Below are 18,032 nucleotides of genomic sequence, written 5' to 3'. Positions count from 1 at the left end.
CTATATGGCATGATTTATGTATTAGAATCTTGGGAATCCTCCAGCCTTGAATTGTCTTTCTGTCTTTCTTTACAGATTCAGAGACCAGGTGCTATGAAAACCTTTCTTTGCCCACACTAAGACTAAGGCTAATTAGACCTGATATATTACTTTTCTAGGGCTACTGTAAAAAATCACCGTAAACTTGGTGGTTTGAAACAACAGAAATTTATTCTCTCAAGTGCTGGAAGCTAGAAGTCTAAATTCATCGTACTGGCAGGACCATGTTTTCCTGAAGGTTTTATGGGAGAATCCTTACTTGCCTCTTTCTAGCTTTTGGTGGCTCCTGGAAATCCTTGGCATTCCTTGGTTTATAACTGCGTTACTCCACTCTCTGCCTGTCTTGTCACATGGCCTTCTTTAGATCTTACTTGTTTTTTCGAGACAGTCTCACTTTCTCACTCAGGTTGATGTGCAGTGGCATGCTTTCAGCTCACTGCCACCTCTGTGTCCTGGGTTCAAGTGATTCTTGTGCCTTAGCCTCCTGAGCAGATGGGATTACAGGCATACACCACCACACCCAGCTAATTTTTTTTTTTTTGAGACACAGTCTCACTTTGTTGCCCAGGCTGGAGTGCAGTGGTGTGATCTCAGCTCACTGCAACCTCTGCCTCCTGGGTTCAAGCAATTCTCTTGCCTCAGCCTCCCAAGTAGCTGGGATTACTGGATACACACCACTACTCCTGGCTAATTTTTGTATTTTTAGTAGAGATGGGGTTTCACCATGTTGGCCAGGCTGGTCTTGAACTCCTGACCTCAGGTGATCTGCCCACCTTGGCCTCCCAAAGTGCTGGAATTACAGGCGTGAGCCCTCACTGTGTCAGGCCATAATTTTTTTATTTTTTATTTTTATTTTTTTTTTGAGACGGAGTCTCGCTCTGTTGCCCAGGCTGGAGTACAGTGGCACGATCTTGGCTCACTGCAAGCTCTGCCTCCCGGGTTCATGCATTCTCCTGCCTCAGTCTCTCGAGTAGCTGGGACTACAGGCACCTGCCACCATGCCCAGCTAATTTTTTGTATTTTTAGTAGAGATGGGGTTTCACCATATTAGCCAGGACGGTCTCGATCTCCTGACCTCGTGATCCACCTGCCTTGGCCTCCCAAAATGCTGGGTTTACAGGCATGAGCCACCGCACCCGGCCTATTTTTTATTTTTAATAGAGACAGGGTTTCACCATGTTGGCCAGGCTGGTCTCAAACTCCCAGCCCCAAGTGATCCACCTGCCTAGGCCTCCCAAAGTGTTGGGATTATAGGTGTGAGCCACCGTACCCAGCCACCTTCTTTAGGTCTTAAATGTCTCTCTGTGAATCCTCTTTTTTTTTTTTTATTGGAGGGACTGGTTCTTTATTTCAAAAAGACACTTGTCAATATTCAGTATCAAAGCAGGTGGACTATTGATTTCTGTTTCTCCCAATCGGCCCCAAAGAGACTATATCAAAGGACAGTACGTTTTAAGCCAGTATGCTGCAGGATGTACACCTGACAGACTTTACAGAAACCTTATTGGAAAGTGGGGATTGGGTAGGGAAAGAAACTTTAAAAGATCAGCAAACTGCCAGCCCGGCCAGGCACGGTGGCTCACCCCTGTAATCCCAGCGCTTTGGGAGGCTGAAGCGGACAGATCACGAGGTCAGGAGTTCGAGACCTGCCTGGCCAACATGGTGAAACCCTGTCTCTACTAAAAATACAAAAAATTAGCCAGGTGTGGTGGTAGGTGCCTGTAATCCCAGCTACTCTGGAGGGTGAGGCAAGAGAATCACTTGAACCTGGGAGACAGAGGTTGCAGTGAGCTGAGACTGCACCATTGCACTCCATCCTGGGCAACAGAGCGAGACTCCATCTCAAAAAAAAAAAAAATCTGCCGGCTCACAGACTGTAGAGGGCTGTCACAGTCAAATTGGGTGGCCAGGGTGCCACCCAAAGAAGCAAAGTTTCAAAATAATACAAAAATTTTAAAAAGTTTTGTACATAAGCTATTCAAGATTTCTCTAGCATTGACTGATACTAAGCACAATGAGATGGCACTTTTAGAGACAGCAGCTTCAAACCCAGAAAAGGGTAATGGGATGAGTTTCACATGGCTGAATCAGTGGCAAAAACATAATCTTCTTTCTATCCTCCTCTAAGAACACCAGTGCTCCCTCATGCAGTGTGGCCTCATCTAAACTTGATTACGTCTGCAGAGGCCTGATTCCCAAGTAAGGTCACATTCACTAGTGCTGGGGGTTAGATCTTCTTGGGGACACAGTTCAACCCACTACACCTGGTTTCCTCCAGATTACCTGGAGACCATTTTAAGATTCATGGCATGAAAGATTATGGATCTAAACTTCAAATGTAGAATTCTAGATAGAATCTGTTCATCTTTTCTTTGACGTGAAAAGAGGTAGAAGTGGCATAATTTGGAGTCTGATTAAGATTTTACAGTCCCTGCTTTTTTTTGCCAGGAGAATCCCAGAGCATGCCTTTGATACCTGGAAGGTGACTACTCTTTTTTATTTTATTTTTTTTTGTGAGACAGAGTCTCGCTTTGTTGCCCAGGCTGGAGTGCAGTGGCGCAATCTCGGTTCACTGCAATCTCGGTTCACTGCAGCCTCCGCTTTAGTTTAGGTTCAAATGATTCTCCCACCTCAGCCTCCCAAGTAGCTGGGATTACAGGCACACGCCACTATGCCCTGCTAATTTTTTTGTATTTTTAATAGAGATGGGGTTTCACCATGCAGGCCAGGCTGGTCTTGAATTCCTGACCTCAAGTGATCCTCTCGTCTCTGCCTCCCAAACTGTTGGGATTACAGGCGTGAGCAACCACGCCCAGCCAAGTTGACTATTTTATTTTTTGAGACGGAGTCTCGCTCTGTCACCCAGGCTGGAGTGCAGTGGCACGATCTCGGCTCACTGCAACCTCTGCCTCCCAGGTTCAAGCGATTCTCCTGCCTCAGCCTCCTGAGTAGCTGGGATTATGGGCACACACCAGCATGCGCGGCTGATTTTTGTATTTTTAGTAGAGACGAGGTTTCACCATGTTGGTCAGACTGGTCTCGAACTCCCGACCTCGTGATCTGCCCGCCTCGGCCTCCCAAAGTGCTGGGATTACAGGTGTGAGCCACTGTGGCTGGCAAGGTGACTACTCTTATTGCCACCTGTTGCTGCAGATTTAGTATTTTCTGGAAGTTTAGAGCATTTTTAGGATTTTCACAGTACTTTTTAATTATGTCTAATTTGGTGTTTTTTTTTTTTAAAGTTATAAAGATGCTTCAGACTGCAAAGAATTTGTTGAAAGAGGAGAAATTGGTGCATAGCTATCCGTATGACTGGAGGACCAAGAAACCTGTGGTTATTCGTGCCAGCAAGCAGTGGTTTATAAACATCACAGATATTAAGACTGCAGCCAAGGTATAAAAAGCATCCTGTTTTAATGGGTCGGGCATATCATTCCCTCAGTATAAAGGGGCTGCATGTGAGGTTGAGGTGGGGTTTCAGGAGTAATAAGGATTGCTGCTATTATGATTTAGTTTCATAACATTGTAGAATTTTAGATCTGGAAGGACCTTGGACTTCCATTTTTTCATTATACATGTGTGAGAAATGAGGCATAAAGAGGTTGAGTGATTTGTCCAAATCACACTGTTAGTAGATAGACTTTCTTGCCCAGTGTAGTCAAAGTTGCATAGAATTTGGACAGAACTGTGTTACCTAGTTTAACCTGCCACTGCCTCTGTTTCCTCATCTGTATAAAGTGGTAATAATGCGTATCTCATGGAGTAAGGAAATACGAGTTTCCAGAATATGGTCTGATACATAATAAGCAGTCAGTAAAACTTTTTTAAACCCTTTGCTTCCTTAAGATTGAAATTACAATCAATTAAAAAAGTTACTGTTCTGGTTACAAAGGAAGCATATTAAAAAGAAAAACTAACAATATGAAAAATATACAAAGTTGTTGCTTTGGAGCTAACAAATACTTATAATTGGTATTTAAATACTTAATATATATTTGAGCCCTTTCATTTAATATGTATCTTTCTATATGGGTGTATATATATATATATATGTGAGTGTGTGTGTGTGTGTGTGTAAACATCTCTCATAACTTGATTCTATTTAATGAAAGAGCTTAAATATATATGTGTTAACCAGGTTGAATATATAGATATTTTGCTTTACAGTTTGAAAGATACTACTGTATTTAGCTGGTTCATTTATTGGCCTGGCAATTTGGGGTCCTTGCCAAAGCTTTTTATAGCAGTTTATACTTTCTATACTTGTGTAATGTGGACAACTGTATTATATAGTGCATTTTGTTTTTTTCTTCATTTAAAGCCTCTCTTCCTTATTTGTCAATGTTAAAATTTGTAAATTGCAGCTCTGCACCGATTTTTGGTTGTAGAACGTCTAAGTCTGACGCAATATATTTAAGCCAAGTTTTTTTTTTTTTAACTTTTTTGTAAAGTTAAAAATTGTTCTTTGCAGAAGTAGTGAGAATAGGATAATGTATTGTCGTATTCCCATCACTCAGTTTCAACAATAATCAACTTTTGGTTAATTTTGTTTTTATCTACACCCCTCCGACCACCCAATTTTTACCCCTTAACAACTGGATTATTTTGAAGCAAACTCCAGGCATTATTTCTTCCATATTATATATTGTCCCGGCAATATTTTAGCACATATATTTGAAAGATAAACTCCTTTTTTTTTTTTGAAACAGGGTCTTGCTCTGTCACCCAGACTGGAGTGCAGTGGTGTGATCTCAGCTCACTGCAACCTCCACCTCCTGGACTCAACCTATCCTCCCACGTCAGCCTCCTGAGTAACTGGGACTACAGGCCTGTGCCACCACATCTGGCTAATTTTTGTATTTTTTCTAGAGATAGGGTTTTGTCAAATTGCCCCGGTTGGTGTCGAACTCCTGAGCTCAAGCAGTCTGCCTGCTTTGGCCTCGCAGAGTGCTGGGATTACAGGTGTGAGCCAAAGATAAACTCTGTATTTATTTATTTATTTATTTTTTTGAGATGGAGTTTCACTCTCGTTGTCCAGGCTGGAGTGCAATGATGCAATCTCGGCTCACAGCAACCTCCACCTCCCGGGTTCAAGCAATTCCCTGCCTAAGCCTTCTGATTAGCTGGGATTATAGGCATGCACCACCATGCCCGGCTAATTTTTTTGTATTTTTGGTAGAGACGGGTTTCTCCATGTTGGCCAGGCTGGTCTTGAACTCCCGAGCTCAGGTGATCCGCCCTCCTTGGCCTCCCAAAGTGCTGGGATTACAGACGTGAGCCACCACGCTCGGCCAAACTCTTTAAAGCATAATTCCCATGCCATTATCACCACCTTTAAAAAGTAATGGTTATTCCTTAGCAAAATCAAATATCTATTCAATATTCACATTTCTTAGACTTTTAAACCAAGTATAGTATTAATCAAATTGATTTGTAGAGATTTTGCCATTCTGCCAATAGGTGGTGCTACAGAGAGCTTTGGGGGAGGGGACTTCTGGTAGTTACGGTGAGTGAGGAAACCATTTAAACCTTCTTTGAAAATGTAAAAATGCTTTTATTAATGGATAGAAAGATTTTTTAAAATGAAGTTAACATTTTGACCTTTTTGGAGACTATTAGTAAACATTTTTGCTATACAATTAATCTTTTGCTAGTTGACAAATCAAATGGTAGCAGTTTTCAACCTTATTTTGGGAATGGAGGAAGGGAGCTTTCTTGAGAGGAAGTAACTGTTATCCATTTGTCGATATATATATATATAGAGAGAGAGAGAGAGAGAGAGAGATTTATTTTAGAGACAGGCTCTTGCTCTGTCGCCCAAGTTGGAGTGCACTGCCATGCTTATAGCTCACTGCAACCTTGAACTCTTGGGCTCAAGTGATCCTCCCACCTCAGCCTCCCAAAATGCTGGGATTACAGGTTTGAATCACATACTTGGGCTTATTTTGAGAAAGTGTTTTCTATATTGTAAACTATATTATGTAAAATTAGGTATATCGCAATCTTTTTTTGGCAGTCTACGATAGTAATTTATTTTTTAAGCATTTTAAAAAATGGTGGAAATCAAGTTTGAATTGATTTTAACTATAGTTTAGTGAAGTATAATAGTTCTATGAAAGCTTTTATTACCAGTTTTGATCTAGGGTTGGTGTAAATTAGAAATTGGTATGAAATCTTTTGTAACATTGTTAAAAAATGCAACAATGCTCCTGATATTATCACTGCTCCTGAATTATTTATTAAGTTATTTGCGGCTCCATTTTTACTTTGCCTTATTTGCTCTGAAATCTTTTAGTTCTTTAGTTGTTTCTTTGAGGGGAGGGTAAGGGAGGTATGTGAATGGCTACAAACATCCAAAAGAAAGAAATGCATTTGGAAAATTGACTGTTCTAGAATACTTGTTCTGCTTTCTCTCACAAGACTTGATTTATGAATTAATTGCAGGAATTGTTAAAAAAGGTGAAATTTATTCCTGGATCAGCACTGAATGGCATGGTTGAAATGATGGACAAACGGCCATATTGGTGTATATCAAGGCAAAGAGTTTGGGGTGTTCCAATTCCTGTGTTTCATCATAAGACAAAGGATGAATACTTGATCAACAGGTAGAATGCTTTCTAAAATTTTTTAATGTTTTAAAGTGAATTATTTTTTCTTCAAAAATTGAAAAATAATGTGGATGATTAAGAACCGTTTATATATGTTAAATAAAATATGCTAAAATAGTCTTTTTGGGGACTAAAATATAAGTTCAAAACAATTCTATCATACAGTTAAAATATTAAAAACTAGATTTTCTTAAATATTGACACTTAGAAGTAAAGGCTCTGACTTTTTTTCTATGAGAATTTATTGGGCTGTATTAAGGTATCATGGATCCAAAGATGGACAGTGTTTAGCAGGGGAGCCTGAAATGTATTTTTTCTAAAGGAATGAAGAGAATCACTCTCACATTCTGAGTCTGCTTTCCTTTTCAGTGGAAATGGGATTATGTAATTGTGTAGATACTTAAAATTTAAGAAATTATAGTTAAATGCACATGATTACACTGATCATTATATTCCCAGTTTTTCTTGTTTTTTCCTTTTTTTTTTTTTTGAGTTGGAAAGGTAATAGATGGACATAGTGAACAACTCATAGTAGAAAAGCTTGTACACTGAAAAGTAGGCTTTTTCCTACTCCAGGTATCCAGAACCTTTTTTTGAGGCAGTCATTGTTTACAGCTGTTTCTGAATCTTTCCAGAAAAAATGAATTCTTCTGTCAGCACATACATATGTTTATACAAAAGGGAGTATCTCTATCTTCTGCTCTGTCAGCACATACATATGTTTATACAAAAGGGAGTATCTCTATCTTCTGCTCTGTGCCTAGATTTTTTTCACTTTATGTGTTATGGTTTATTCCAAATCACTACAAATAGATCAGCCTCATTCTTAAGCTTTATTAAGGCATACTTTACATACTATAAAATTCATGGCCAGGTGCGGTGGCTCACGCCTGTAATCCCAGCCCTTTGGGAGGCCGAGGCTGGTGGATCATGAGGTAAGGAGTTCAAGACCAGCCTGGCCAAGATGGTGAAACCCCATCTCTACCGAAAATACAAAAATTAGCCAGGCATGGTGGCGCGGGCCTGTAATCTCAGCTACTCCGAAGGCTCAGGCAGAGAACTGCTTGAACCTGGGAGGCAGAGGTTGCAGTGAGCCAAGATCGCGCCACTGGACTCCAGCCTGGGTGACAGAGCGAGACTCTTATCTCAAAAAAATTAAAAAAGAAAAATTCATTTATTATAAGTGATTTATAGTAAATTTATTCAGTTTTACAGCCGCTATCATAATTGTGTCTTAGAATAATTCTTTTATCCCGAACAGCTCCCTTTTGTGCTTTTCAAAAGACAAGTTGCTTGGAAATCTGTGAGCTTTGGAGAATGGCAACTGAATTTGAACCCAGGCTTTGCCATTCACTGTGTGTGAGACTGAGGAATTTACTTAGCCTCTGGCTCCTCTATAAAATAGGAAAAGCAATGGTTGCAGGTAGACTGTTATGAATACTAAATAATAAATGCAAACTACTTGGTGTAAAGCACAGTATTCCATAGATGATGAGCTATTCATGTATTCACTTAAGAAACATTGTTATGTGGGCACAGTGGCTCATGCCTGTAATCCCAGCACTTTGGGAGGCCAAGGCAGCAGGATTGCTTGAAGCCAGCCATTCAAGATTACAGTGAGACCCCATCTCTACAGAAAAATTTAAAAATTAGCTGGTGTGGTAGTGTGGGCCTGTAGTCCCAGCGACTTGGGAGGCTAAGGCAAGAGGATCGCTCAAGTCCAGGAGTTTGAGGTTATAGTGAGCTATGATCATGCCAATGCACTCCAGCCTGGATGACAGAGCAAGACACTGTCTCTTCAGAACGAAACAAAACAGAACACATTGTTAAGCACTTAGTACGTGTCAGTGCTAGGAACTGCTAGTTGCTACAGTGAACAAGACTGACATGGCCCCTGTTTTTAATGAGATAATAGTCTAGCTAGTTTATCTTCTAGTAATATTAGGGAGGCTTTGAGTGTTGTTGCTGTTTTTCACAGATGTGGAGAGGGGAATGTTAATAATTGCTTTTAGGAACACATTCTAGATTTTCATTTTCTTTGAGCAATTTCTTTTAATTTGGTGAATGGAATTTTTTCTAAATTATGCTATTAAGAAGTTTAAACTTTTAAGTAGACTTGAGGAGTAAGAGTATGTTTTAGGAAAAGAAAGTAGAGGGGCTAGAGACTGGAAAGTCATTGGAAAGCTATTTCAATATTATTATAAGTTGGAGCTGAGGTAAGACTTTAGGAATAATCTAAATATTGTTGCTGTGTTGTTCTTACAGAGCTTGGTCAGATGTAAACTACTAATATCTTAATACTTACATTAAGAATTAATGTAAATTCTGTCCAGTTCAGGTTATTTTATTTTATTTTATTTTATTTTTGATACAGTCTCACTCTGTCACCCAGGCTGGAGTGCAGTGGTGTGATCTTGGCTCACTACAACCTCCACTTCCCAGGTTCAAGTGATTCTCACTCCTCAGCCTCCTGAGTAGCTGGGACTACAGGCACGTGCCACTGACCTGGCTAATTCTTGTATTTTTAGTAGAGATGGGCTCTTGCCACGTTGACGAGGCTGGTCTCGAACTCCTGGCCACAAAGGATCCATCTGCCTCTGCCTCCCAGAGTGCTGAGATTACAGGCATGAGCTACCATGCCCAGCCTCAGACTTAGTTTAAAAGAAAAAGAATTAAAATGATTATAGCTGAGACGAGTTTCCACAAACATTTGTTTAAAATTTCACACTGGAAAGTTGTTTTTTTTTTTTTTTTTTGGAAAGTTTTATAAGCCATGTCATTATCTCCTCTTCTTCTTCTTCTTTTTTTTGAGATGGAGTTTCACTCTTGTTTCCTAGGCTGGAGTGTAGTGGCACGATCTCAGCTCACTGCAATCTCCGCCTCCCAGGTTCAAGTGATTCTCCTGCCTCAGCCTCCTGAGTAGTTGGGATTAGAGGCATGTGCCACCACACCCGGCTAATTTTATATATATATATATATTTTTTAGTAGAGACGGGGTTTCTCCATGTTGGTCAGGCTGGTCTCAAACTCCCGACCTCAAGTGATCCGCCCGCCTCATCCTCCCAAAGAGCTGGGATTAAAGGCGTGAGCCACTGTGCCCAGCTACTCTTCTTTTCATTATTTAGAGAGCAAGATGTCTAGGGAATTTCACTGAAGTGATTGAGGTGGGTGGGGATTCCTTGGTGGAATAGCCCTCTGGACTCTGAGGTGGATCATATGTCTGTATTAGTAAATATAGCAAACTGGTTTAATTGATACATCCTGATAATTAAATGGTACATAGGTTGACTAGTCAGTAAGTTAGGTTAAATAAATATGAGCTTTGTCAGAAAAACACAAACAAGTTTTCATTAGGTATATTTATGTTTTATTTACTCAATACATTGACATGGTAGTGTTACAGATTATCTTCTGTGTACCTGCCATTGCGTTGGTTGCGTGGTGTTAGTCGATTTCTGATATTGAAGTAGCACAGTCATACAGAATATTGGCCTAAAGAAATGACAGACAAACTCAGCTATATTGTCTGTCAATTCATAGGTCATTTTCCCGTATACCATTTCTGAATGATGACTTTAATCCTCTTCCATTATTGGATCTTTTTGGTGTTGCAAAACTTGAATTTAAGAAAATTGATATTAATTCTTAATCATTTGTTAATTTTATAAAACAGGCTGAAAGTCTTTTTTTCTGCTGGAATCAAATGAGAGTCCAAGTGACCACAATTTTCTGTCTTTCTTTATTATACCTTTATATTGTAGCAAGTTGGTAACCATCAAAAGTAACAGCATCTCCACTGGAAATTGGTACACAGTCCACATGGAGTTGCTGTTACACTTGATAACACCATTAAACATATAAGGAGATTCCTTTTGCTCATCATGGGAGCTGTACGATATCTCTTAAGTATACTTGTTTCACAGAAGAAAGTCTCGATTTATTCATGTTCTAAATAAGTTTAGGGACTGGTAGATTTGAAGCACTGATGTTTTATTTTGATTTGAATTAATAGTGTCATTTGCATTTTAGATCATATTTGTATTTTCTCAAGAAATAATTCCATTTCTGACTTTACTGTCATTGGTCATTTTTTGAATCTGTGAGATAATGCCATTAGAATTTAGGTTGAAATCTGTTACTAGTCAATAAAAACAGAATAAATAATTTTTAGCATAAAAAAGATAAAATTTAGAAACACTGGCTACCTGGGAAGGAAAAGAAGTTGGTTAAATTTCTTTCATCATTTCAAACAGTTATAATCACTTTCATGCTATTAATGCTATAGTTAACATAGTGAAACTTAGCCCCTAACTTCTGGAAATTATGAGAAATTTAGTAAAAATAGCCAAGAAATTTCCAATATAATTTGAGTGTTAACTTTAGCTACCTCAAATTTTTTCTCAATTAACAATAATAAACCTTTTGTTCAAAAAATTTATGTTCATTAAATAAAGAAAAATTTCTTCAAAATGGTTTTCTGTCAGCTTTAAAACATAAATCTAGGATTAAATTAAAAATAGAATTTCCCCTCCCAAATTTCACTTTGTTCTAGAATTAAATTTAGTAAACAAATGTGTAACATTTAGCCTCTTACCTCATTCTTCTTCCAGTAAGTTACAGAAGAAAAGTTGTCTTAATAATCTTCAATATTTTTGCTTATAAAGGCAAAACACAGAAGGCAGTGGGATGACAGCAGTCGTTTCTTTGTTGCTTTAGTAATCTTAATGCTGCTTAATGTCCATAACACGCTAAATAAGCCTTATTCCAGTTGATATCGAAGTTCAGAATGATTGGCTGATGTCATAGTTGCTCATGCTACCTAGTGGATTTTCACTGATTGAAACCTAAGAAGGGACACGTAATGCATGTGTTGAGATAAGGCCTTTGAGTAAAGTACAAGGTTTTATGATGGATTTATTGCTTTATGAAATAAAGCATTAAGATGGAAGCATATAGATTACATACTGGTAAGTGGTTTCACCCACTTTTATCAGCAGTCATTTATACTGATCTTTGGGTTATAGGTTAACTATGAGTTTGTGTTAAGTATACAATATTAAAGAAATGAAGGTAGAATTCTTAAATTTCAGACAAATTAGGAATTTTCCTGCATTTTTTTCTGAAGAATATTAAATATCACAAGGAAATAGTTAGAAAATTGTTTAAAAATTTTTTTAGGAAACAGAAAATTATTTAAAAAATCTTTTAAGTATTATCTTGGTTTCATTATAAAAAAATTCCACTTCTAAGTATTTACCCAAAGGAAATAGGACTAATACGTCTTGTGTGAAGATATGTATATAAGATGTCCAATACAGTTGTTTATAAAGGAACATAATGATATACAAAAGAAGATGTAATTTAATTAGTTATAGAAGAATGAATATGCACCTGTTAAAAATGTCAGCTTAGCTCTTAATGGTTGCCTAGTTCCTTGTGTATGAAAATCAAATGAACATAACTTATCCAATGTTCGGATTTTGTTAGATGTTTGTCACATCTCTATAATGAGTATCTTTTGAGCACTTGTTCACAGTTAACTTTATATACTTTTTTCAAATTATCTTTTTAGATTTTGTTTGAACATTAAATTTATCTTTGTTTTTATCATCATTATACCTAGCTCAAGTTTGTGGGCTATGTGTCTGTTTATTTTTATTGCAATTTTTGTTTTCAAAGCTCTCTGTCACACTTTTTTTTTTTTTTTTTGAGATGGAGTCTTGCTTTTGTTCCCCAGGCTGGAGTGCAATGGTGGGATCTTGGCTAACTGCAACCTCTGCCTCCCAGGTTCAAGTGATTCTCCTTCTTCAGCCTCCCAAGTAGCTGGGATTACAGGCTTGCGCCACTATGCCTGGCTGATTTTTGTATATTTAGTAGAGATGGGGTTTCTTCATGTAGGTCAGGCTGGTCTCGAACTCCCCACCTCAGGTGATCCGCCCGCCTCGGCCTCCCAAAGTGCTGGGATTACAGGCGTGAACCACTGCGCCCGGCCTTTTTTTTTTTCTTTTTTCACGGAGTCTCACTCTGTTGCCAGGCTGGAGTGCAGTGGTGCAATCTCGGCTCACTGCATCCTCTGCCTCCTGGGTTCAAGTGATCCTCCTGCCTCAGCACCCCCCAAGTAGCTGAGACTATAGTCATGCACCACCATACCTGGCTAATTTTTGTATTTTTGTAGAGACCAGGTTTTGCCATGTTGCCCAGTCTGGTCTTGAAGTCCTTAGCTCAAATGATCCACCTATCTCAGCCTTCCAAAGTGCTAGGATTACAGGTGTGAGCCACCGTGCCTGCCCAAAATTAATTTATTCAATTGACAAAAATTGCTTATATTATGTACAACATGTTTTGAAATATGTATGCACTGTGGAATGGCTAAATCTAGCTAATTAACATGTATTTGTTGGGTTTTTCTTTACTCTCTCATTTTAAAATTAACTTTATTGTTTTAAAAATACAAATAATTTATCTAGAATCTCATAATAGAACTGAATTATAGAACATAATGCTTACTAAAGTACATTTAGTAGACTTTATTTAGAACATGATGTTTTCATAATTCACAATATAAAGTAAGGAAGGAAGTCTTGCTCTCTAAATATTAGTGAGACTTGCTCTCTTACTGAGATAAAGCTTCTTCCCTTAAAAATGTTTCATGTTTCTTTTGGATACATTGAACAAATTTTTCTTTTGTTCTGATTCATATACTTATGTAACAAGGAAAAAAATCTGAAGTATGTTGTTTTATTTACAATAGCCTTTTTGAAATTGGATTTTTAAAAATAATTGCAGGATTGCTTTTCATTGATGTAGCTAATGTGTAGTTACGTTGTTTCTCCTAAGTGTAATTAGGTAAGCTAAAAGAAAAACAAAAAACCTTTCCTCCTCACTAAGAGACATTTGTCAGTTTTTTAAAAAGTTTTTTAAATTTGCAAATAAAGTATGTATAAAACACAAAATTGCATTTCTTATATTAAAATATGTGCTATATCTAAGTAAATTACTAATGTTGTTATAAAAAATGTAGCAATTAAAATGAATTTTAGACTAGAGGTGTCTGACTAAACTTGGTGGGATTTTACGGTTGCTTTAATAACATGCCAACAGCAAAATTGGAATCTTTCTTTCTTAATGCTTTTAGTTATATGCTCAGTAGGTTACTTGAATATAGTTAAATAACATTTAAAATGTCATTGAATTTTCTGATATTTAGGAATATGAAAAAGAAGTTATTTTTATTTTTTTTTAAATAGATGTGGGGTCTTTACTATGTTGCCCAGGCTGGTCTTGAACTCTTGGGCTCAAGTGATCCTCCTGCCTTGGCCTCCCAAAGTGCTAGGATTATAGTCATGAGCCACTGTGACAGGCCAAGAATATGAAAAAGAGCTTAGTTTTATTAAAGTTGAATTTAGGATTCTAAAATATGGATGTGGAGCTGAGTGTGGTGGCTCACAACCCATAATCTCAGCATTTTGGGAGGCTAAGGCTGGAGGACTGCATGAGGCCAGGCGTTTGAGACCAGCCTGAGCAACAAAGCAAGATTCCCATCTCTAGAGGGGGGGGAAAAAAGCAGGGCATGTTGGCATGGGCCTGTAGTCCCAGCTACTCAGGAGGCTGAGGCGGGAGGATTACTTGATGCAGGAGTTCAAGGCTTCAAGTGAGCTATGATCATGCCACTGCAATCCAGCTTGGGCCACAGAGTGACACCTTGTCTCAAAAAAATTAATTAATTAAAATAAAATAAAATGGATATGTTTCATCTATAGTCATAAGGCTACTCACTTTCTTTAGTTATTAGGACTTTTAAGAATAAAAATTTTCGCCTAGTCTTCTTCGTCACTTTTTCCAATGTTTATAGAAACTGAAACTCAAAAAATAATATGATTTATTCCTGTCATTTTCCAGTAAGTCACAGTTAGAGTCTGGTCTTTGGACTTAGTGCTTGCTGTGTCAACACACTAATCTCCTGAGACTGCCTAGTTCCTCACTTCATCTCTGATACGCAGTCTTCACTCTATGCCTGGGTAAAAGAGCCTTTCTGCCATTGCTTAGCAAACTCCAGAGAGTAAGAGTGTGAATTCAGTTACAGTGTTGTCTTTATAGATGAGTTAGAGAGGCAGAATAAAGAAGTAAAAACAGCACACCAAACTATGTATGATTTAGGAAACACAAATTCAAGCCCTGGTTTTAACTGTTACTTGCTTAGCCTCATAATTTAAGGAACCCTAAGGTGCAGAACAAATCATTTCTCAAGACCCACTGTGTATTTCTGTGAATCCAATTAGCAAGTGCTTGTAAAGTGCTTCGAAAAAGATATGTGGTATATGTATACATGGTTTTGTATACATACACATACTCTTTATCTTTTATACATACAAATACATAAAATACTCTTTATCCTAACATTTCTACCGTATTTGCTAAATTAATATGAAATTTGAGACATTTACTTTTACTTCGATATTATTTTTATGTCTTTTTCCAATACATTTAAAGCTGTTTTACTGTTTTATTTTACTCTTTACCTAAACTTGCCAGTCTAATGATAACATTGTAAAAAAAAAAAAGGCAAAATGACACCCATTTTTAGAATTATTCTTTTTTAATGAGAATTTCATTAGTATGAACAGTGTTATCAACCGTAATTGTGCGTATGTGTCCATGTAAATGTACTTTACTAGTATCTCTCTTTTATGGTTGTAATCTTTTTGTTTTTTTTTTTCTTTTGGTCTTTAGATTTATTCAGATTTTTCTATTATACCATATTCATATTTTCTTAACTGAAAATGTTCTGGACAAACTATATAAAATAGTAATATGTAACTAAATACTATTGTCATATAACTAGGTAGTTATTACATAAGGTTTTTATGGTCTGATAACATAAAAGTTTATCTTTACTGTTAAAGTCCATCTAAAATGATTCACTGTCTTAGAAACATGCATTTATGCCCATTTTCCTTTCTCATTATAAGTTCTTCAAAGTACATGATGGTAACATTATACTTTTAAAATCTATCCTTCATAGAATACCAACTTAGTGATATCCAGCTTTTATAAGGTATTTCAAATTTAAATTTGTAGAGCATATTTATTTATTTATTATTTTTTTTGAGACGGAGTCTCCCTCTGTCACCCAGGCTGGAGTGCAGTGGCGCGATCTCAGCTCACTGCAAGCTCTGCCTCCCGGGTTCACGCCATTCTCCTGCCTCAGCCTCCCAGGTAGCTGGGACTACAGGCGCCTGCCACCATGCCCGGCTAATTTTTTTGTATTTTTTTTAGTAGAGATGGGGTTTCACCGTGTTAGCCAGGATGGTCTCGATCTCCTGACCTCGTGATCCGCCCGCCTCGGCCTCCCAAAGTGCTGGGATTACAGGCGTGAGCCACTGCTCCTGGCCTGTAGAGCATATTTAATTTATACTCATTTGATTTTGCTTTCCACAACAATTTTTGGTAAACACTTCATTTATCTGTGAATTATCAGGCCCAGACCTGACGTCAAATAATCAGTTTGAATAATGCTTACATAGTATTTATTCAAATGTGCCAGGTATTGTTCTATGTGTTTTATATTTATTAACTCAGTTAATATTCATAGGAAGTCTCTTCATGATGCTGTTACTATTTGTGTTTTACAAATGAGGAAACAGGCACAGAAATGTTAAGTGCCTTGCCCAGGTTCAAGTGGTGGAGCCAGAAATTAAGCTAAAGCCCCCTGCTGGCAGGATCCATGCTCTTGGCCATTATATGTACTGTGACTAAATGAAAAGCAACTAGAGGAAGCTGTAATAGCAACAAAGCTACAATAATAAATTCAATATTCTAATAAATCAAAAATATTTTATTTTTGTGAGAAACTATAGTATGAGTTTTTTTCCCTGAGTTTAATTTTTAAATAATTTATTACTGTATATCTTCCTAAAGATACGACCAGTTCTGTTATTTATTTGATAGGGGTTGATTGGCTTTCTGTCATGTGTTAGGTGCTGTACTAAGTTTTACATGTATAGTCTCATTTAGTTTGTAGTTGTTCTGAGGGAAGTGTCTAGGATTACTACAATGTTAAGTTTCACCAGGGGAGGGATCTTGTGTATTTTGCCAATTGCTGTATCTCTAGTGCCTGTGCCCAGGACACAGGAGGTGTTCAATAGTTTCTGAACAATGAATTAGATTGTTCTTAACAGAAGGGAAAGCTAGGTCTTAAAGAAGTTTTAGTACTTGTGCATGGTCATATAAATACAAAGTGACAGTCAGAATATAAGCCTGGATATCTGTCATCACAGTCTCTGCTCTAATGTGGCATTGCATCTTGTGCAGATGCCTGTAAGCAGGGAGGGAGTCCTGGAAAGTTTTCAAGCAGAGAATTCGTGTGATAAAAGCAGTTTAGGAATGCATCTATTTCAAGGTCTGTTTTGTAAAGTAAAGGGATGAGGGTAGGAGGAAGTACTCTCAGACCATTGATTGCATCAGTTTAGTTTTGAGGGAATGAGGTTGGACTGATACAGTGTCAGTGGGAACCACTGTAATCTTTCAAAGGTAGAACTGAGAGAATGTGTTGGCTTAATTTAGGCAGAAATCAGAAGAGGAAAGATAATTAGAAGGTTTTGAGTATAAGTACCTGGATAGAAAATAGATTAGTAAGAAATAGGTAAATCAGTAACGGAAACAGGGCAGTCAGAAGAAGCCCTTTTTTTTTTTCTTTTTAAGGATATGTATAATCAATTTTTTATTTATATTGAATTTAAAATGATAGCAGCTTTTTCTTCAAACTAAGGTTTGAGGAAAAAGGAAAATAAATCACTATTTCTTAATTTTAAAATGTTTGTTATTCATCACAATAGTTAATTGAATAATTCTGCCATGTTCCCCCCTGAAATAGCCAAACCATTGAGCATATTGTTAAACTAGTGGAACAACACGGCAGTGATATCTGGTGGACTCTTCCCCCTGAGCAACTTCTTCCAAAAGAAGTCTTATCTGAGGTAAATTTCTGTTTGTATTTAACAGCCTTTGTATGTATTACAGGACTTAATGACAACATGAGAAATTCTTGAGAGTTAAAAAATTATCTTATGTAAAGTTAACAAATTTATTTACTGTAAATTAGAAGCTAATGCAGTGTGAAAGTAGACATTTTGTTTAACTATAGAAGTGTAGTATTTAAGGCTGGGCGTGATGGCCTTACACCTGTAAGGTGATGGATTACACCTGTAATCCTAGCACTTTGAAAGGCTGAGGCAGGCAGATAGCTTGAGTCCATGAGTTTGAGACCAGCCTGGTCAATATGGCAAAACCCTGTCTCTACAAAAAAAATATAAAAATTAGCAGAGCATTGTGGCATGCGCCTGTAGTCCCAGCTACTTGGGAGGTTGTGGTGGGAGGATGGCTTGA

The 18,032-nt window shown here is 37.6% G+C and overlaps 1 protein-coding gene across 1 annotated transcript in view; it reads left to right on the top strand.

Annotated features, from left to right (window-relative positions):
- Positions 1-18,032, top strand: part of IARS2 (isoleucyl-tRNA synthetase 2, mitochondrial) — a 53,748-nt gene that overhangs the window by 13,451 nt on the left and 22,265 nt on the right. The window contains exons 11-13 of the mRNA XM_003807180.5: positions 3,282-3,433; positions 6,484-6,644; positions 17,521-17,623. Coding sequence (XP_003807228.1) covers positions 3,282-3,433; positions 6,484-6,644; positions 17,521-17,623 — 416 coding nt within the window. The remainder of the gene's footprint in view (positions 1-3,281; positions 3,434-6,483; positions 6,645-17,520; positions 17,624-18,032) is intronic.

This window comes from Pan paniscus, chromosome 1 (assembly GCF_029289425.2).
Source record: "Pan paniscus chromosome 1, NHGRI_mPanPan1-v2.0_pri, whole genome shotgun sequence".
Lineage (NCBI taxonomy): Eukaryota > Metazoa > Chordata > Mammalia > Primates > Hominidae > Pan > Pan paniscus.
The sequence above is the reverse complement of the archived record's forward strand: the minus strand, read 5'-3'. Positions and strand labels throughout refer to the sequence as shown.